The sequence below is a fragment of the Esox lucius genome, chromosome 12, assembly GCF_011004845.1.
Source record: "Esox lucius isolate fEsoLuc1 chromosome 12, fEsoLuc1.pri, whole genome shotgun sequence".
NCBI lineage: Eukaryota > Metazoa > Chordata > Actinopteri > Esociformes > Esocidae > Esox > Esox lucius.
This window is the reverse complement of record NC_047580.1, coordinates 13,037,854-13,060,541: the sequence shown is the minus strand read 5'-3', so window position 1 is coordinate 13,060,541 and position 22,688 is coordinate 13,037,854. Positions and strand designations below refer to the sequence as shown.

The 22,688-nt window shown below is 39.9% G+C and overlaps 1 protein-coding gene across 1 annotated transcript; it reads right to left on the bottom strand.

Annotated features, from left to right (window-relative positions):
• Window positions 1–1,525: 1,525 nt before the first annotated feature.
• zgc:194282 (SH2 and PKc_like domain-containing protein) lies at window positions 1,526–16,906 on the bottom strand. Its single transcript, XM_010875728.3, has 8 exons — window positions 16,040–16,906; window positions 12,533–12,654; window positions 8,641–8,807; window positions 5,990–6,137; window positions 4,351–4,509; window positions 3,668–3,849; window positions 3,015–3,171; window positions 1,526–2,814 (listed from the first exon to the last, which is right to left on the bottom strand). The coding sequence occupies exons 1-8, from the start codon at window positions 16,384–16,386 to the stop codon at window positions 2,615–2,617; spliced, it is 1,482 nt and encodes a 493-aa protein (XP_010874030.2). The 5' UTR covers window positions 16,387–16,906; the 3' UTR covers window positions 1,526–2,614.
• Between the last annotated feature and the right edge of the window lie 5,782 nt (window positions 16,907–22,688).

Sequence of the window (22,688 nt, the reverse complement as noted above, 5' to 3'; positions counted from 1 at the left end):
CTGGTGACTGTGGGGGCCATTTCAGTACAGTGAACTCATTGTCATGTTCAAGAAACCAATTTGAAATGATTCGAGCTTTGTGACATGGTGCATTATCCTGCTGGAAGTAGCCATCAGAGGATGGGTACATGGTGGTCATAAAGGGATGAACATGGTCAGAAACAATGCTCAGGTAGGCCGTGGCATTTAAACCATGCCCAATTGGCACTAAGGGGCCTAAAGTGTGCCAAGAAAACATCCCCCACACCATTACACCACCACCAGCCTGCACAGTGGTAACAAGGCATGATGGATCCATGTTCTCATTCTGTTTACGCCAAATTCTGACTCTACCATCTGAATATCTCAACAGAAATCGAGACTCATCAGACCAGGTTACATTCTTCCAGTCTTCAACTGTCCAATTTTGGTGAGCTTGTGCAAATTGTAGCCTCTTTTTCCTATTTGTAGTGGAGATGAGTGGTACCCGGTGGGGTCTTCTGCTGTTGTAGCCCATCCGCCTCAAGGTTGTGCGTGTTGTGGCTTCACAAATGCTTTGCTGCGTACCTCGGTTGTAACGAGTGGTTATTTCAGTCAAAGTTGCTCTTCTATCAGCTTGAATCAGTCTGCCCATTCTCCTCTGACCTCTAGCATCAACAAGGCATTTTCGCCCACAGGACTGCCGCATACTGGATGTTTTTCCCTTTTCACATCATTCTTTGTAAACCCTAGAAATGGTTGTGTTCCTAATAATTATTTAGGTGAGTGTATTACAGGACCTTTCCTTTAGAACTTTTAAACCAGAAAATAAAAAGAACTTGCATTGACAAAATTATTGACACCTCAGACTCAGTATTTGGTATCCCAGCCCTTTTCTCTTTTTAAACTGTTTGAATGAGTGATATCCATAATGCAAGCACCAAAATCTCATAAGAAGTAATCTCAATGCCACAGTAAAAGTTATTCTACAAGGTGCCAATAATATCGCCTAGGACATTTTTCAATACATTTTTGCAATAATTTAGTAAACAATGAATTGTTTTTGGTTTTGTTCAACTTCAAAACCAAATTAAATAATACATATAGGCATTCCGACAGCTTTTTAAGCGACAACAGTTTTGAAGAAATGGCACAGTATTTGAATAGTGGAGGACTGCCCAACCCTGTTTCTGGAGATCTCCTGTCCTATAGGTTTTGTCTCCAACTCTAATTTAGCACACCTGATTCTTATAATTAGATTTAGATGGATGAAAAGCTAAATCAGGTTAGTCACAAATGCGTTTGAAGAGAAAACCTACAGGACAGTAAATCTCCAGGAACAGGGTTGTGCAGCCCTGGTGTAAGGGTTGCAAATATTTTCTAGTTAGTTAGTTTGACAGCTATTGAAGTAACTTTATTTTATCACAGTTTTATTTAAGCAGCATTTACCTGTTCTGGTCCAATGCATTATTGACTGGACTCAGGGTGGGGCTCCAGTATACAAGACAAATTGTTGTGGGACATCACTAGTTGTTAAATTAAGAAGATTAAGCCAATTACTATTTTATCAGGAGATTTTCACAACTTTATTATTGGCTAACAAAGGCCAAATTTTACGACTGGTAAATCCCAAATTGAGCCCTCCTCACTCCAGTCCACCCTCTGCCCTCTATTGGCACCTTCACGCATCCTTCTGATATTTGCACAAGGGCCAAAGGTGAGGAATTGAACAGCATCAAGGAGCAAGGCTAAATTAGACTGTCTGGTGACCCTGGTCAATGGTGCTGTCTTCACGGGCAAAGTGGAATCCCAAGGCATCATGTTATCTTTGAGCATGAGCAATTTCACACTAACAAACAGATAGGAGTGCCTAGTTATATGAAACTGCCATTGTACAAAACCAGGACCACAGACACACTGGCATGCTTATACTGCAACAGGAAAGTTATCTAAAAATACTTTATTTTCATAATTTCTGATAAATACCCAATGGCATAGTAAGAGGACACATATTCTCAAAAAACGGGAGAAACTCAATCAAGAAATGATAAAAGAGCACTGTCATACAGCTCATATTTCCTGATGTGTTTTTTGTACATCTCACATGTATCATGCGTTGACATCTCCCAAACGGCATCAGTTAAATAAAAATGTATTCCGTTGTTCGAATAGTATATTCCAATAGCTGTCGTCCATGGCTCACTCTTCACTCTCAATGGCCAATGTCTTTCTTCACTGTGGACTGTGTGAGCTAAGTCTCTGTAGTGTGTAAACAAATAGGCACTCTCTGTGTGACTGTCTGTTTGGCTGGTGGCCGGTGTGCTGTGGGGGCAAACTGTAGCAGACGCAGCAGGCCTGGCTGCGCTGCAAAACTGACTGGCCCCATATTTATAGCCCTTCTCTCCCTCCCTCCCTTTCCCTCAGGAAGGCCTTTATATTGCACTTAACCTCCATTAAAAGCAACAGCAATGTCAACCAAGAGAACTAATGCGCTAACTGTCAATCGCCATGGTATACAACTGGGTCTGGTAATTGACTATAATGTCAACTGATAAAATAGAGTAAAGGATGTTTGGAAAAGATAAGCAGGTCAGACACGGTCTTGCAGTCCACCCGTCAGTGCAGTGAGCCCGCCTCCTCCTCTCTCCGTTCAGATCTAGACCTCGACAGTTTTGAAGTAGATCCGGGCGTAGATGCCATCCAGCTGGGTGTGCAAGGCGTGGAAGGAGGGACGCTGGGAGGCCTCGTGGTTCCAGCACTCCAGCATGATGTGATGGATGTTGGGCGGACATCTACTGGGACAAGACAACCGGAAGCCCGTTGACAGGAGCTCCAGCACCTCCTTATTGCTCTTCCCTGTGTGTGAGAGAGAGAGCGAGAGAAAGAGAGAGAGAGAGAGAGAGAGAGAGAGAGGGAGAAAGATACATTGAGTGAAGAAGAGAGAAAGACAGAGGTAAAATAGAGGAAGTGTCATGAGGCTAGACTTTTGTTTTACTCAAGACTCCAGACAATATTTTACTGGATTGAAAATACACATGGCACACACACACACACACCATCATATGGCATCTTTCCTCTTGACATCATCTCATAGAGCAGCACACCAAAGGACCAGACGTCTGATTTGACAGAGAAGCGTTGGTAGAGGGCAGCCTCAGGGGCCGTCCATCTCACTGGGATCTTAGTGGTTCTGCTGGCTGTGTACACACTGTCCTACACACACACACACACACACACACACACACACACACACACAGGAAATAATCAAACATTTCTGTTTATGTACAATATCTTCATTGTTCCCATGATTACACTCGCTGACCCAAGGACAAAGTTTTAAAAAAATTACTTTCCCTGCTTCACCTGAGAGTGAACATATTTTTATTCTTTCTAGGGACATAGCCAAACTACAGAGTGTATTTGTACAGCGTTGTTCTCTTTTGGCTCTGTCATCTGTGCTCCATACATCTCACATGTACAGCGTTGTTCTCTTGGCTCTGTCATCTGTTCTCCATACATCTCACATGCACAGTATTGTTCTCTTGGCTCTGTCATCTGTTCTCCATACATCTCACATGCACAGTATTGTTCTCTTGGCTCTGTCATCTGTTCTCCATACATCTCACATGCACAGTGTTGTTCTCTTGACTCTGTCATCTGTTCTCCATACATCTCACATGTACAGCAGGTCCACCCATTCCATCCTTACCCTTATGATTCGTGCCAGGCCAAAGTCAGCCACTTTACAGACCAGGTCGTCTCCCACCAAGATGTTTCTGGCCGCCAGATCTCTGTGCACAATTTGTCTGTCCTCCAGGTAGGCCATGCCCTCGGCCACTTGGCTCCCCATGTAGATGAGATGGGCAGAGGTCAGCACCTGACCTTCTGGCGCTGGAACAGCACAGGAACCAGACAGGTTAGAACCCCTCCATGCTTTACTCTTAATGGTTTCAGATTTTGATCTATGGGGCTTATTTACATTACAACAGATTTGACAAGATCAACTAAAGAAGACCCGAGACACTAGATTATTTTGTTAACCTTAATTTTCTGTGCAGTAGACAGGCGTATTGTGTATCATGTTTCTGTGCAGTAGACAGGCGTATTGTGTATCATGTTTCTGTGCAGTAGACAGGCATATTGTATATCATGTTTCTATGCAGTAGACAGGCATATTTCTCAGTTCCCCCTCGACTGACACCCACAATCTGCATGGTATGCCATAAAAACACCAGTGTAAATTCAAACGCTATGGAAATGATTATGCAGACTAAGATAGGTCTATCTAGTGTTTTGTTGGGGCACCGAAGGAGTAATCAAATATGCAAGCCCAGAGGCCCGATATAATATTGCTGTTACTTATTTAATTAGCCCAGTTTGTGTGTGACTCACTGCTCAGGTAGGACTTGAGGCTGCCCTTGGTCATGAGTTCAGTAACGATGTAGACTGGTTCACCTCTGGAACACAGGGCCAACAGCTGGATCAGCTTGGGGTGGTGGAGATTCTTCAGGGCCTGGACCTCTTTCACAAACTCATCCTGCTTAGTGTCCTCTTTAGGACCAAACAGGGCCACATACACCGGGGTGATTAGAATGAATATATAGACAACTGGCAGAGTGAGGTTGAAGGTGAACAGAAAATGGAATGCCATTAAACACTGTAGACTGCATACCAAATATACTAAACAATATACAAAATACTAAACAAAAAAAAAAAGAACAATCACAAACAAAAAAAACTGTATTATTATTCCTTGGCATTGAAAGTGGATGCCATCACAAAACATTGCTGGCCAATAGGAAGTGGTCAGAATATGTAAATACTGTGGCTCATGGCCAATAGGAAGTAGGATGAACACTAACAATCACCTGCCCCCAAAACAATTTAAGCAGAGAGTCATTCTTCCCCAAATTCCATATGAAAAGTACTAGATTCACAGATTAAACAAAGATAAAATCTGTATAGTTTCATCAGAAAGGTTGGACGTTGTTGAATAGCACAGTAGCGGTTATGGAAGGAAACATACGGTGGACTGCTTGCTCAATGTGTGTAATGATACTGCAAGTATTTGACTAAATGAAAACCACCAGTCATTTTCCATTTTGTTTTTTAAATAGATTATGAACACTGACTATTAGTACATTTCTGGATATGCATTTCTTTAATTTGTTCTATGGGTATGTATGTCAACTATGCAGTTTGGATTTGTATAACAAAAATAAATAAATTGTGTTGACAGAGAAACAGAAAAGAGAAGATATAATTTGTTGCATGCATTCATTACTGCCTTGCATAACATTTGGTTTTGCAGCGTGTCACCATGTGCAGTATGTCTTTGAAAATTTAGTCCCTCATCTATGAACCCAAAATCTTATGTGAAGCGCTTTGTTTACAGAACATCAGCACATTGTTGCATCAGAAGAGCTTGGAAATGTATTCTCTGTTTCCAGCTGTCTGTTAATATTACTGCACACAATTATGAAAGCTTTAATAATTATTCATTGAGTTAAAATATAGGGACAAATCTGGGCAACTGTTAAATTCTTTAGAGCAGTAGACCTGCAGAGACTCAGAGTACTTAAGTGGGTTGCTCCTAAGTCATCATCTACAAGAGGGGGACCTTCCATTACATGACTTTAATTTGGTGTGGTTGTCTGTTGTGATTCACTATTTGTATTTACCTTTCCTTATTTCTATGAGGGATTGTGTATTTGCTTGCTCATGGAAAGTCTACAAAAACCTATAAGCAGACCCGTCTTTGTGTTCTGTTTGAGTCTTCTATATTCATATTAGGTGTGAATGTCTGTTGTAGTAACCTTTCCACATTTAAAAAAACAATAGTTTCTATAGTTCCTAATTTTTAGAAGGCAGCTACATTTTGAAAACAAGTGCATTGTTTCACTAAATAATATTCTGTCTTTATTTGTGCGCCTTTCTGTTCTGTCTTGACAATGCTGTTTTCATAATTAGCAACATTGTTTCAAGCTTGTAAAAAACTGTTAAAAATGAGTTTTTATGTGCAGTTGCCTACCTTGTTTGAGCGTCTTGATGGCCACTCTTTTGTTCTCTTTGATCCATATGGCCTCCCACACCTCTCCAAAGTGACCCTCCCCCAGCTTCCTTTGAAGTTTGAACTCCTCCCGAGGACGCTCCCAGGGCTCCATGTCAAACAGCTCCCTCTAAGGAAACCACAACAACACCGTTACATCCATCCTCACACAACTGGAAACCACAACAACACTGTTACAACCATCCTCACACAACTGGAAACCACAACAACACTGTTACAACCATCCTCAAACAACCGGAAACCACAACAACACTGTTACAACCATCCTCAAACAACCGGAAACCACAACAACACTGTTACAACAATCCTCAAACAACCGGAAACCACAACAACACTGTTAAAACAATCCTCACACAACTGGAAACCACAACAACACTGTTACAACAATCCTCACACAACTGGAAACCACTACAACACTGTTACAACCATCCTCAAACAACCGGAAACCACAACAACACTGTTATAAACCATCCACACACAACTGGAAACCACAACAACACTGTTATAAACCATCCTCACACAACTGGAAACCACAACAACACTGTTACAATCATCCTCAAACAACCGGAAACCACAACAACACTGTTACAACAATCCTCACACAACTGGAAACCACAACAACACTGTTACAACAATCCTCACACAACTGGAAACCACAACAACACTGTTACAACAATCCTCACACAACTGGAAACCACTACAACACTGTTACAACCATCCTCAAACAACCGGAAACCACAACAACAATGTTACAACAATCCTCACACAACTGGAAACCACAACAACACTGTTACAACAATCCTCACACAACTGGAAACCACTACAACACTGTTACAACCATCCTCAAACAACCGGAAACCACAACAACACTGTTATAAACCATCCACACACAACTGGAAACCACAACAACACTGTTATAAACCATCCTCACACAACTGGAAACCACAACAACACTGTTACAATCATCCTCAAACAACCGGAAACCACAACAACACTGTTACAACAATCCTCACACAACTGGAAACCACAACAACACTGTTACAACAATCCTCACACAACTGGAAACCACAACAACACTGTTACAACCATCCTCAAACAACCGGAAACCACAACAACACTGTTATAAACCATCCACACACAACTGGAAACCACAACAACACTGTTACAACCATCCTCACACAACTGGAAACCACAACAACACTGTTACAACAATCCTCACACAACTGGAAACCACAACAACACTGTTACAACAATCCTCACACAACTGGAAACCACAACAACACTGTTACAACCATCCACACACAACTGGAAACCACAACAACACTGTTACAACAATCCTCATACAACAGGAAACCACAACAACACTGTTACAACAATCCTCACACAACTGGAAACCACAACAACACTGTTATAAACCATCCACACACAACTGGAAACCACAACAACAATGTTACAACAATCCTCACACAACTGGAAACCACAACAACACTGTTACAACCATCCTCACACAACTGGAAACCACAACAACACTGTTATAAACCATCCACACACAACTGGAAACCACAACAAAACTGTTACAACAATCCTCATACAACTGGAAACCACAACAACACTGTTACAACCATCCTCACACAACTGGAAACCACAACAACACTGTTATAAACCATCCACACACAACTGGAAACCACAACAACACTGTTACAACCATCCTCACACAACTGGAAACCACAACAACACTGTTATAAACCATCCTCACACAACTGGAAACCACAACAACACTGTTATAAACCATCCACACACAACTGGAAACCACAACAACAATGTTACAACTATCCTCACACAACTGGAAACCACAACAACACTGTTATAAACCATCCACACACAACTGGAAACCACAACAACAATGTTACAACAATCCTCACACAACTGGAAACCACAACAACACTGTTATAAACCATCCTCACACAACTGGAAACCACAACAACACTGTTATAAACCATCCTCACACAACTGGAAACCACAACAACACTGTTATAAACCATCCACACACAACTGGAAACCACAACAACAATGTTACAACTATCCTCACACAACTGGAAACCACAACAACACTGTTATAAACCATCCACACACAACTGGAAACCACAACAACAATGTTACAACAATCCTCACACAACTGGAAACCACAACAACACTGTTATAAACCATCCTCACACAACTGGAAACCACAACAACACTGTTACAACAATCCTCACACAACTGGAAACTACAACAACACTGTTATAAACCATCCTCAAACAACCAGAAACCACAACAACACTGTTATAAACCATCCACACACAACTGGAAACCACAACAACACTGTTACAACCATCCTCACACAACTGGAAACCACAACAACACTGTTACAACAATCCTCACACAACTACAAACCACAACAACACTGTTACAACCATCCACACACAACTGGAAACCACAACAATACTGTTACAACCATCCACACACAACTGGAAACCACAACAACACTGAATGAATGGTGAATGGTATTCACAGTCCAACTGTGTTTGTGTGTGTTTGTGTGAGTTTGTGTGTGCTCTGGGTGATATACACACTGGCTGTGCACATGGCTCATCCAGAGTCACTCCTAGAGTCCTGGGGTTTTTCTGGTAGTATTGGATCAGCTCCCCCAGAGTGCCAAAAGAAATCTTGTCCGACACAAAGTAGGCTCCTATCAATGAACGCTGGATTCGGAAATGGAAGATTTTCCCATCGTCTCTGGCTGTGGAGGGCAAACAGGTTATGACTGTTTCATGTTTTTCTATGCATCACAAACACTTAATTTTGTGGTAAAATATGAATTGCCAAATTAATTTTCACAACAGAATAACCATGGACTCAGCTCACTAGGCTCATAATAGAGAGGGTTTTCAACACAGAACTTTAGCACCACCCACTGGAGAGTGAAGGCACATCCTACTACAGGGGTTTCAACAGGTATTTGCTTAGTACACAGCATCAAAATACACAGAAGTGACTTTGAACTGTTTTTATTTCAACTTACCTATGGGAGAAAAACTATTTCCAAATGCTTAAATACAGAACATCAGATAATTTTCTTGCCTTAGTACCTGGATTGCTTATGTAAAACCCACTTTTGGAAAACATGAAATACAATTGTCATCAGTGAATACAAAAGTAATGGTGAAATATTGTGTTTACATCAACATTTTATTATCATCAGAAAATAAGATGTTGCAAATTGTTTACCATTTCCCACAATTAGTACATTGCACTGCTGAATGTAGCCAGGTAAAATATAGCAAAAGATCTAGATAACTGTTAGATGTTAGATTCTTTACAACAGTGAACATGCAGAGACTCTTAAACAGATTGCTCTTTTGTAATCATCTACAACACTGTGACTCTTCATTACATAATTTTGATATGGTGTGGGTTGAGACAAAGATTCATCAGTTGCATATTAATATCAGTGCATCTCCATTTGCATTCACCTTTATTTCTATTGAGATTGTGTTTCTACTTGCTGATGGAAAGTCTACAAACCTGCCCAGCCTTATTCTTAAATACATGGGTTGGATTGTGATGAATGAATCCTTTACACAATGGACTTGAGACATGAGACAAAGATAAATAATGTCAGAACTTTTTCCACCTTTAATGTGACCTATAATGTGATCAATTCAATAAAAAAATAAACGGAATAAAAGATAAATAAAAAAAAAACTCACAATAACCTGGTTGCCTAAGTGTGCACACCCTTAAACTAATACTTATTTGAAGCCCCTTTTGATTTTATTACAGCGCTCAGTCTTTTTGGGTAGGAGTCTATTAGCATGGCACATCTTGACGTGGCAATATTTGTCTATTTGTATAATTTGGCAAGCCAGTACTTGCCAAAAATTATTGCAGTTCTTTTAATGTTTCTGTAGGCCTCTTGGAAGCCTCCCTGACACTTTTTCTTCTTGTCTTTTCATCAATTTTGGAGGGACGATCAGTTCTTTGTTGTCTCTGTTGTGTCATATTTTCAACACTTGATGATGACTGTCTTCACTGTGTTCCATGGTATATGTAATGCTTTGGAAATTATTTTGTACCCTTCTCCTGACTGATATCTTTCAACAATGTGATCCCTCTGATGCTTTGGAAGCTCTCTGCAGACCATGGCTTATGCTCTGAGATGCAACTAAGAAAATATCAAGAAAATCCTACTAGAACAGCTGAACTTTGTTTGTGATTAATCAGAGTCACTTTAAATGATGGTGTGTAATGACTTCTATTTAACATGAGTTTGAATGTGATTGGTTAATTCTGAACACAGCCACATCCCCAGTTACAGTGGTATTTGATAGAATGCCGATTTTGCAGTGTATATAAACCTTCAGCCGTCTTTAGATTCCGTCTCTCATAATTGAAGTTTACCTATGATAAAAATTACAGACCTCTAACATGCTTTGTAAGTAGGAAAACCTGCAAAATCGTCAGTGTATCAAATACTTGTTCTCCCCACTATATATGAAGGTGTGCACACTTATGCAACCAGATTATTGTAAGGTTTTTATTTTTCATTTTTCCCACTCGAAGATTTCAGTTTGTTTTTCAATTGAATAGTTCACATTATAGGTCACATTAAAAGTGGAAAAAGTTCTGACATGATTTATCTTTGTCTCAGTTTTTTACAAAATAAAAACCTGGCATTTTCAAAGGGGGGTGTAGACTTTTTATATCCACTGTATGTCAAATGTTTTATGATACAATGACCGCAAATAAAATCGCTCAAGGTGCGTCAATTAAACAACTGAAATGTAAAATGTGTTTATCTTCTAAGGTTTCTTAAAGACAAACTGTTGTGTCTTACTGGTTCATGAGAAATTGAGCTTTGTGCAAACTTCACTTCATTCAGTCACATTCCTCTGATTCCTATACAGTTGTAAGGTTAATGGTATAATATACACCTGTGGCTTTTTAAATTGCAATTAGTGTCTGTGTATAAATAGTCAATGAGTTTTTTATGCTCTCACGTGGATGCACTGAGCAGGCTAGATACTGAGCCATGAGGAGCAGAAAGAAGTGTCAAAAGACCTGCGTAACAAGGTAATGGTAACTTGATAAAGATGGAAAAGGATATAAAAAGATATCCAAAGCCTTGCAAATGTCAGTCAGTTCTGTTCAAGCACATTGAGAAGTGGAAAATTCAGGGATCTCTTGATACCAAGCCAAGGTCAGGTAGACCAAGAAAGATTTCAGCCAGAAGAATTGTTCAGGATACAAAGAAAAACACAGGTAACCTCAGAAGAAATACAGGCTGCTCTGTAAGTAGCAAAATACGACGATACTTGAACAAAAATTAGCTGCGTGGTTGAATTGCCAGAAAGAAGCCTTTACAGCACCAATGCCACAAAAAAGCTTGGTTACAATATGCCTGACAACATCTTGACATGCCTCACAGCTTCTGGGACACTGTAATTTGGAGTGACGAGACCAAAATAGAGCTTTATGGTCACAACCATAAGCGTTGTGTTTGGAGAGGGGTCAACAAGGCCTATAGTGAACAGAATATCATCCCCACTGTGAAGCATGGTGGTGCCTCACTGATGTTTGGGGGGGGGGGGGGGCTCTAAAGGCATCGGGAATCTTGTGAAAATTGATGGCAAGATGAATTTTGCATGTTATCAGAAAATACTGGCCGACAGTTTGCATTCTTCTACATGAAAGCTACGCATGGGACGCTATGACCCTAAGCACAAGGCCAAGTTGATCCTCCAGTGGTTACAGCAGAAAACGGTGAAGGTTTTGGAGGGGTCATCACAGTCTCCTGACCTTAATATGACCTGGAGTCTCCAATGACATTGCATGACCTGGAGGCATTTTGCCAAGACAAATGGGCAGCTATACTGAACCACCTGCAAGAATTTGGGGCCTCATAGACAACTATTACAAAAGACTGCACACTCTCATTGATGTTAAAGGGGGCAATACACAGTATTATGAACTAAGGGTATGCAGACTTTTGAACAGGGGTCAGTAAATTTTTTTCTTTGTTGCCATGTTTGGTTTCATGATTGTGCCATTCTGTTATGACCTACAATTGAATGTGAAACACATAATAAATAAAAGACGTGTTTAGCCTGCTCACTCATGTTTTCTTTTAAATGGTACATATTACCAATTCTCGAAGAGTATGCAAACTTTTGAGCACAACTGTAGATTTGGTTAATGTATTTCTGTTTTCAGAAAGCAGATACAATATGAACTTTATTTTAAAACAATGCAACATGGGTGAATAATTCTTTCAAGAAATGCCTGGATGCGATTGAGAACCACTATCATAGGGATACAATGACTCATTAGAATTCTATCTATTGAGCTGCTGGGTAGCCTACCGTGATTTCTCTGGGGCTTGTTATAAATCCCAAAGAAACTAACATGTCTTTCATATGTTAACATTTTCAGGTAAAATACATTTACAGTAAAATATGCTCTTACCAGAGACAGTGTATTCATCGCTGTGGCTCTCACTGATGCGCACCAGGAATGATCCATCCTTATTCTGATGGGCTAGAAGCAGTTTCTCAGCCTTCACCCGGTTAATGTTCCCATAGTACCACCTCAACACAGATGGATGAGCAGACAGAAGGCCAAAAGGAGACATGCGCAAAATCCAAAATGAGCAGACGAGCTCCAACAGGAGTACAAATAATGACACACACACCAACACACATAGACACACAAGAATGGACGAACACGAGGTGAGAAAAATATAAGATATCTAATACATGGCATCTACACTATTTATTGGGATACTAACAACTATTTAGTTTTTTTGGTTCTATACTCAAGAAGGTTGGATATAAAATCCAATAATTACTACGAGGTTAAGTATGGAGCATTTGTGTACATATACTGGTTTGATCATTTAGAAACTAGAACACTTTTTATACCTAGTCCCATTATTTTAGTGCACCAAAAGCAGTGCTGGCCTTAGCCTTTTAGGGGTCCTAAGCAAAATTTGATTTGAGGGGGCCCCCTCTCCCCTAGTGGTCTGGGGCTCACTAGCAGTCCGGGGTCCCTTGGTGGTCGGGGGCCCTAAGTGGCTGCCTATGTTGCTTATTCCTAGGGCTGGCCCTTAACAAAAGTATTGTTAAAGATTAAAATGTGTCCAAAATAAGTATTTATGTTTTGTAGTTGGCTGCATATGCTCTACTTGCACATGCAATAAGTGGGTGGTTCCAAAATAGTGGTACACTGGTAGAGAATGTTGTGGGATTGATTCTCATTGGGGACCAGGATGAAGAAGTATGCATGCACTCACTTAAATGTACTTAGTTCTGGATGGCACCTTTTGATAAATGTCTGTGCTTTCTTCACAAACTACTTGGTTTGGGCTTTTAAACAAAGCTACTGGGAAGGAATTTCTCACTGCTACTGGAAGCAAGATAGCTTTCTTTGCCAAATCATCATAACTTGTAAAGTCAGGACAGACTTTTAAGTAGAAGAAGCACATTTGTTTTCAGAGCCATATCTTTTTAAGACTATATACTGAGGACGGAAGCTACATAGAACGTTACTTGTTACCGCTGTTGTTTGAGGGGCTTGATATCTTGGGTGATGAAAGTAGTGCATGGAGTGACTGCATAACAAATCATCAATCGCGTTGTTGTAGAGACATTCTTCAATGTCGCAAAAATAAATGAAAAGAAACAGCTCTGACCTGCTGGACTACATCAAGTGACATTATTCTTCATGTTCCAAGACACAGTAATGAAGTGTAATGAAGAAAATGTAGTCATAGCTTTCACTGCATTGTTATGAAATCAAACTTATTTTTTTATCAGTATCTATTTACTCAACAACACCATACTGAACATATGCTTGTTGCTTATTGTACACACACAGCAACATTTCCTACCGCCAACAACACAATATATGAGTGTAATGAGAAGTACAAGACCAAAAATAGTTCCAAAACTAAAAGATTTATATACATTCTTGTACCCCTGTTGTTCACTACCTTTATTAATAATGTTGGCAGTAATGTGTCAAATACTAGTTTTCACTGTTATCAGGATGACACAACTGCTACAAGTGGTAAATTATATAATTGATGCAGTTGACAAGAAAAAGGACTGTTTTTCCCTTTTTATCCCGTTGATCACAATATCATGCTGCAAACACTTTTTAACTTGTTAACATTTGATCCGTCTGTCTCAAGGTTTAAATCTCTGTCACCCAGAATGCTGTGTGTTCAGTTTGATGAGTCATCTGATGCTATCCAGAAGGGGGTGCCACAGGGCTCCATTCTTGGACCCCTGTTGTTCACGCTCTATATTAATAACGTTGGCAGTAATGTGTCAAACACTCTTTATTTTATTTTTATCTGGATGACACGGATATTTATTGTTGTGCAGCTGCGCTGGTTAAGGCCAGTGATGAGTGACGAACCTCAGCATCCCATCATACACAGAGTCCAGCATACTTAAAGACTTCACTGGGGCGTACATAATCAATGACACACAAGAAAGTTGCAATGGGTCGTTTTCATGCTTCAAAAGGAAACCATGACTTGTAAGAAAAACCTAACTTACACCAAATCTTTTTTTTTACAAGATTTTCAATGCGTAGTTTAAAATTCTGACTTGTGTATCACAAAACCCAGATACTTGAAAGAAGCTACTCTTTCAGTCTGCATTCCATGCAAGGTAACTATACATGGAATTACACACACTATATTGTGTTTCATGGACTGGACCCGAGGCCCATACAAAGTTAGGGAAAGCATTGTTCCAGTTCTTGGACACTTCTGCTTGGAAAGAGCTTCAAAGGGTCCCTTTAAGTTTTAGAAGCTTGAAACTTAAAATTAGTTAAAAGCTAGATTAAACTTGATGGAAAATATCACTAGTTTCACCACATGCCATCTTCCTGCTCATTATTTTATCTGTTGTTTTAAAATGTAGTGCTTTGTGTTACACATTAAATGTGACTTTGTGTACTGCTGTTTTTTGGGAGGCCAGGTTTCTCTTCAAAAATAGATTTTTAATCTCAATAAGACTGACCTGGTCTTATAAAGGAAATAGGAGGATTGTATATACATTTTTATCATTTCTACATTGTGAAATATGTACACAGACACCCTCAAATAAAAGCTGAGATTCCATTCTTTAACCTCATAGCCATTGTTGATTTTCAAATCCAAATTTGTAGTGTGTAGCCAAAATATATATATTTTATATGATGTCATATATTCAACAAAAAAACAAAACAGCTATGCAATCTAACAATATATACATTTTTCAAGCAACAATGAGAGACAAACTTGGTTAGGTTCTAGGCTAGACAGTCTTACAGTAAGGAAGGCTATCTACAGTGATTATCAAGAATGGGTGCGCCTGTGCTGCACTGTACACATTCCCATGACGCTCAGGTTTCACCTGAAACCGTCAGGTGACAGTTTGAGTTGAATTGAAAGGTTATAAAAGTTGTCAAAAGTTGTGTATCCATGGCTGCCTAGCGTGTGTCCCTAAAGGTACAACTTGACTTCGCTTTTACTACAAAAACAGGAACTATTGGTAAACCGTAGCCAGAGACAGAAACCTAATACAGTTTCATTGTCACACACAACAGTGCTGAGCATATGGTCCGATGAGAGGCGCAGCTGTTAAACAATTGACTTTGACATCAAGGGAGGGGTGCTGCATAGTAACTTCTCTGTCAGTATAATAAAAAAACACGACAGACCACTAAGCAATGACATTATTTAATGGCAATAATGCATATTTATTTTATAGAATGATACAAATGCCACATTCTGTACCGTCAATTTATATATAATAAAGATAGCTAGATTATTGGTAAATCAGGTTGGTTAAATATGATATTTTTCAATATATAGGTCAAAGGATAATCCTGAATAAGAGATGATGAAATCTGATCTCACACGTATATTATGAATGGAACAATATTTTTATTCACGGCGCGCACAGACGCGCTACTCACTTGTGATTAGCAAACTCGTCCTGTAGAATGGCCACGTAAGTAGCAGGGACAAGTCCGGACTCCATCGAACCGGTAAGTTTCTTGGCAAGCACATAATTCCCCCTTTTTTCTATGACCGACAGTTTGTCACCTTCCTTGATTGTTAGCTCGTCTTCGCTCCTGGCTTCGAAATCGAACAGAGCCGCATAGAGCTGCGTCTGTTTCTTCTTGGGGGACGGGGCACGGATATCCCCAGAAATAGTGGGGATTTCGGCAGGTCGGGTGACATTTGGGTAACGAAATTCGGGCCATATCCAGTTCCACAATCCACTACAACATGGCATGCAGCTACGACAACAACCCTCCATCCCAAGCCAGTCAGCAACGCCGAGGTATCCAGGTTTTCTTTACGAAATCGCGACAAATATGACGCGAAAATTAATCATCCTACATAGGAAAGCCAGAGGCCTAGTTTCGAGACGACTTCGAGCTCCACTTTCTTTTAAAGCAAACATAACTAGTAATATGGGCTGATGATGATCAAGAGAAACCGGTTTTGTGTTAAGATGGATCGGGGCACAATATAGCTGGCCATGGGAATGCGGAAACGCCACCGTCCTTGTCGAGAGAAGACGATATATATGCCCAATTGTGGCTACATTGAGTCTCAGTCAATTACCAAGTGCGGCTTAAAAATACGAAATTGCATACCTATACTTGTCCGTCAACCAAATACCGCATCTCTACAATATGGTCAAAATCTCTGCACTGCAAGTGGCATAAAGGTGAGGCACGAAATGCGTAGTCCCAGTGTTATGTTTTGGAACACTCGATACTGTCCCGCTGTCCTACATCTGTGAACCTGCTTACATGCTGCTTGTGGTTGGCGGTTAAAATAAGAACACCCCAGAGGGTATTTGTTCATCTACGCCCTTGATTCTGGTGCAGGGCATGTACTTAGTGCGATTAAGCAACGTAGAGATTTTAATTCCCCATCTATTACACAAAATGCCCTAAACAAATACAATGTATTATTATTATTTTTTTTACAATAACACTAAGCAAAAAAACTAAGTATTTTTTAAACAATAACAAAATTATAGTTTATTGGTCAACAGTGTGTAATGTAGAAGTAGGATAGTCTATATACATATGGTATTGGCACATTAGTTTCTCATTGGGTTTTATGTTTTGTATTATGTACAAATAACACGATCTGAATAAAAATGTACTGTATTCAACAAAATAAAAAAGGCTCCGTATTTACCCATGTACTGTTTACAGTAAATAGTGAGTCTACACACACCTTGCATAATCTTCACGCCCCAGAGTTGTTACTCAGTGGAAGCGTCTTTGAAAGACATTAGCTGTGAGTAATGTTTTAAAATATTTTATCAACTCTGCTCAACTAATAGAGGAATATATGCTTTCCTCCCTTCATTTTGGTATCTTTGACATTCAAATGAGCGCAATAAAATGCAAATGTGTTGGCAGATGTATCCAGGATTAGGTTTTTATAATACAGAGACAGGTTGTCTATCTTTTTACACTGGCTTTGCTCCTTTTATATTTCTTTAGATCCTAACTGACACCTAGGTCCCTGCAGGTGGAAATAATTCCTATATAACCTGATGCTGCCCCCACAGTACATGAATATACAAAGGGACGAACAACATCACATTCACTCCAAATTTATGGACTGATTCAAAAGAAGTGAAAGAAAGATGACTGAATAAAATCCACTCCAAATCATCAACTGTGTTTGCAACAAGGCATGGCAAATATATCAACTTTTCTAGACCCATTTGAAAGATTTTTGATATAACACAGTGAAACCCATTGTAAAATCCAGGATTCCAGTGAGCACATCCAGTTATGGGTATCACTGCAATTCAGGGACTGGGGATATTATTGGGATCAAATGAAAGATGTACATTATAATCAGGGAGGTTAGAATATTGCTGCCAATCAATGATTCCTAACCAAAATTGATTGAGTTTGACTAATTTAGACATAAGCAACAGAATATTTTCCACACGATTCCCAGTTGCCTGGCTGCTAAATGATATTCCAACAAGTATTAAGTCCTTTAAGATGTATTTTAAGAGGTCACAATGTGAAGTCTGCAAGTGAGGTGTAAACTTCCACTAGTGACTGTATACAAGGACAGAGATGAAAGAGCAACCGTTTTCTTATTAAATCAGTGACAAAAGACAAACCCCCGGGTTTCTGTTTGATAGATAGCACACTGTTTTATTAGTATATTTAGCTTTGTCACGTACAGCTTGGGAGGAAAAAAAAGTCACATTTTTAAGTTTGGAAACAATTTACCTTAGCTGTGACATCACACTGAAGAAAGCTTCATTTTAAATCATTGGTTTTCATTAATCAAAGTGATATGTTTGGTAAAAGAACCACCCATGCTGTTTTGCATTAAAACAAACAGACATTTTTTTCTTCTTCTTTTTTTCAATCTTTAAGTTGCTTCACATATATTATCAACACCTTTCTAAAGAATTTAAATATTTAGCCACATGTACTGGAAAAAAAGGTTTTGTGTCCACTGTTATATATAACACAATAAATATAAAAAAGAATAATTATTTTTGATATAATTTATATGGTATCAAAGAGGGAAATGGGCCTTCAGTAAGACGTGTTAAAAAAGTGATGTCCTTTTCCTGAGGTTTTGTCTGCAGTTCTGTTTTTTCTCGCTAAATATACTAATAGTCTAGAAACCCCTGCAAAGGGCATGTCAATGGCTTATCATTCACTGAGGAACAAATTCTCATCTATTGGTAAAGTGATCACACCAGAGCTTCAATTCACTGTGACCCAGTGGGATCTATCAGGTCAGCATTACTTATGTCCAGCTCTCCCAACACAGCTCTCCCAACAACCAGTTTCTAAATATGTTTACGTGTGACAATAACCTTGTTTAGACACGGCCCCATTTCCCATCAATGTACAAGGTATCAGACTAACTTAAAATAGGGTGGGGAGGAGAGAAATGACCCAATAAAACAAAACGACAAAAAAAGAATAGCAAAAAATCTGTACATGTAAACATCACACTTCCACTGTCCAAAATGAGGAGGAAAATACAGTTTCACATTGGTAATAGGTACAAACCCAAACTGAGAAAGACAATCAGCTTCTGGTACAGTAGGGACAGGGGAAAAAAAAACTCAAACAGAACTGAGGAATCTAAAGCACCACCAAATGATGAAATAAAACTGAATATGGTTGAAAAAAAAAATATCATTTTGACTTGAATGTAGCTGTACACCGCCCTGATAGAAAAATAAAAGGTTGGGTTTTATTTGATCCTTTGTTGTTGTTTTTGTGTTGAATTTTTTTTTATGTCGAGCTATACGTCTGACCAAAGAAGATTTTTGTTTTAAAGTGTATGTGTTCATTGTGGCACCCTGACCAGCACCACATCTCACCTGGCCCAGTAGAACAACTCCATTGGGATTGGGTATTTGTAAAGTCAAGAAAAACCATCCAAAGATAACTGGAGCTAAAAACACTACAATTAGGGGTAAAAGAATACATTAACTACAGCAGAAATGCCCCTGCTTTTCAGTCAAAACCGCAGATTCCACTACACAGCACTCTGAGGAGTAGAGGTACATCCAGGGGTCTGAGAGTTGGGAGTTTCATACTTAGATCTGTGCTAGGTAGGCACACTGTAGTCTTGTTGGCCCTAAGCAGGAGAATAACCTTGGGTTTAATAAACAATGTGTGACACTAATGACAAGGTCAACAATAGTAATCTTAAAAGGGAGCAGGTCCCTCAAGTATTTGGCAGGCGGTGGGTTGTGTTGCACGCAGAGGTCAGATTTGTAAAGGTGCTGCTGGTCAGGTGCATTGTTAAACGTGTTGATATCCTTGTTTGGAATGTACAGTATAGGCATACAGAGTAACTTCACTTGAGATGTTGGAATTGTACAAAATATTATTCAAAAAGACCACTTACTTGCACTACAAAATATATATATAAAATAATAACAATAATAAAAATAGAAATCAGATAAAAATGTGTATCGACTGTACAGTGGGCCACAATGAGTGCTCCACTGTTCTTGAGGAGTCAGAAGGTTGAGTAAGAATGCTCCAATTATGGCTAAAATACTCTCGTCTTCTCCAAGACACACTGTATACAATAGCTGCACACAGAAAAGGAATGAAATCAAACATGAGCAAGTTACGACTTTCAAAGATTGTCTTTTGCCTATTTTTACAGTATGTTTTCTTAATGTGTATGGTCTGTGACAAACTACAGAGCAAAGCCTGGAGGTGCGAACGGAGGAGGGAGGGGAGCCTCTTCACTATCTCATCAAATCACCTTTTTACGCATGTATTTGTCCCATTTCTATATTATTTCTATATTACAAATGCCTAACCATCACCATCCATCTCTATTTTCAGATTTTAGTGGCATGTAACGCTACAGTATTCAGCGCTCAACAGGTCATTCATAAAAGAGGTGAGATCCATGGATCTGTGTTGAACTGGGTTAGTAGGGAAATACAGAGGACAACAACACTGGCATCCGCTCTGTAATCATTAACACTTACAGCAAGGTACAATGTCTACCGCCTCTCTGGCAAACCTTGGAAACCTTGAAACTGCAGTGGTTTCAAGTCTGAAGTAAGACAATAAGTCTTATCTAGGATAAGTGAATAATTCCCTACCGAGTTCATTCTAGTTTATCCAAACAGATAAAATGGCATCCAGTAATTCCTCCACTATCGGACGGTCAGAATCCACTGCTGTAGTTGTATGTGCTGGGATAACTGTGGCCTAAGACCCCAGGGCATCATCAGGGATGGATACACACACATGAAGGCGGCACTAATTACAGAACTCCTTCTGAAGTCCATCACAGCCACATGGAGAGAGAACACAGTGAGGGCTTTCCTCTTGACTGGTCATTTTGCATATTTCTCTTCTGTTTGTGTCCATCTGGCCAACTAAGCATATCTAATTTAAGTTCTTGGGACTCCATTTTCTACTTTCTATCTAGCCGTCATATTTCTGTACATCACATCTTTTTAAATGTCTTGTTCATCCACGAGTATTCATTCGGGAGAGGGGAATTGGCATTACATGTGTATGCTGGGCTGATAGCTCAAGGGTGTTGTGTGGTTTAGTGTGTCACCGGTAAGAGCAGTGCTTCATTCAATCTCTCCCAGGACATGGAGCTAGTGGCCCTAAATCAATGGCTTTCATTTACACCAGGGCCCTCTCTGACAGCGGTGGTGGTATGTGATGACATCTGCACTACGGGCTCAGGTAGCCTCCGTACGTTAACACTCTGTCAAGGGCAAGGAATGTGATGATTATCAACTGCATTGCAATACTTTTCCTCATTCCTTCAGGACACAACCTCGCCAGTGCAAGATGGAGCCCAGAACAAGCAGGGCCTTGGTCACAGATTGATGCTGCTTCAGTGTGCAAAAGGGAGCAAGTTACAGGGACGCCTGCCTCTTGAAGAAACATGTTGCTTCTTTTTTTTCTTTCTCTCGCACTAATTTCAAACGGTACAAACTTCCCAGACTTTGAACGCACTTTGTACAGTTAGAAAATGCCAGAGCACCTTCTTCGCTGCATGAGGAGAGCATTGACCCCTATAAGCCTTCAGAGGTTCAAACACATGAAGAAAACAAAAAGGAAAACGTCACTGTAAAAACAACACAGCCCTATGAAAGAACAAAGATCAACCAGAGTGCTGAGTAGCATCGAGAAACAACTGACTGGAACGGCATTGGAACATTTTCATATTAGTCTCTGTTATCCGTTTTGGGTGGTTTTTGCTTCTTTTTGTTTGTGTTTTTGTCTTGAGGTGCTCTGGTTGTGCAGGAGGCTGGCGTCCTGACTTGAGGTTACAGGTCTGTGGCAAAAGTCCGGTCCATATAGCAGCAGCGTGGATTAATGGCCTTCTTAAAGAGTCAGTAGACAAAGACATACAGAGTTCCTCCCTGAACCAAGGTCCAGAACCAAGCTGGACTGAGCTCAGGTCAAGTCAGGGAGACTGGATGGGGGTATAGGTCCAAAGGAGGCGGGTTGGGTAGAGCGGAATGCAGAACCAAACCCAAAAAAAGACAGTGTATGATCAAGTGATGAGCGTTGGCAACCAGGTTGGGGCAAACCAAAACCAGGAATGGAGGGGGGGAGCAACGATCCACCAGGGTTGGAAAATATGGATCCCTCCGAAAAAGAAAAATCCCCAGCTATCATTCAGTCTCTCACAGAAAATACTTCCTTGTCCCCAGTCCTTTACTGGTGCTTTTTTTGCGTTCTTATTATGATGTTTCCAGAATCAAATATGGACTCAATATATACAGTACACAAATAACAGAACAAACAATACTTTTTTTTAGATTAAATTTGAATGATAGTTACAATATTTATAGTGGAATCATTTTGAAATGGTTAAGACTTTGCTTTGTGCAAGTCTTTGAAAACACTGAACACATTGGGTAGTAACTAAAGAGTGTGATGTCACCATCCAGTATGAATGAAGTATTCGAATGGATGGTTAGTAGAGCTGAGGTATTTCCATGTGGAAAAGATGGCATCTCCATAATGCATAAGTTAAAGTGTTGCTCCCAGGTGGGCATGTGGGCGGGGCGTCTGAATGAGGGGAAAGTGCTTTAGGATA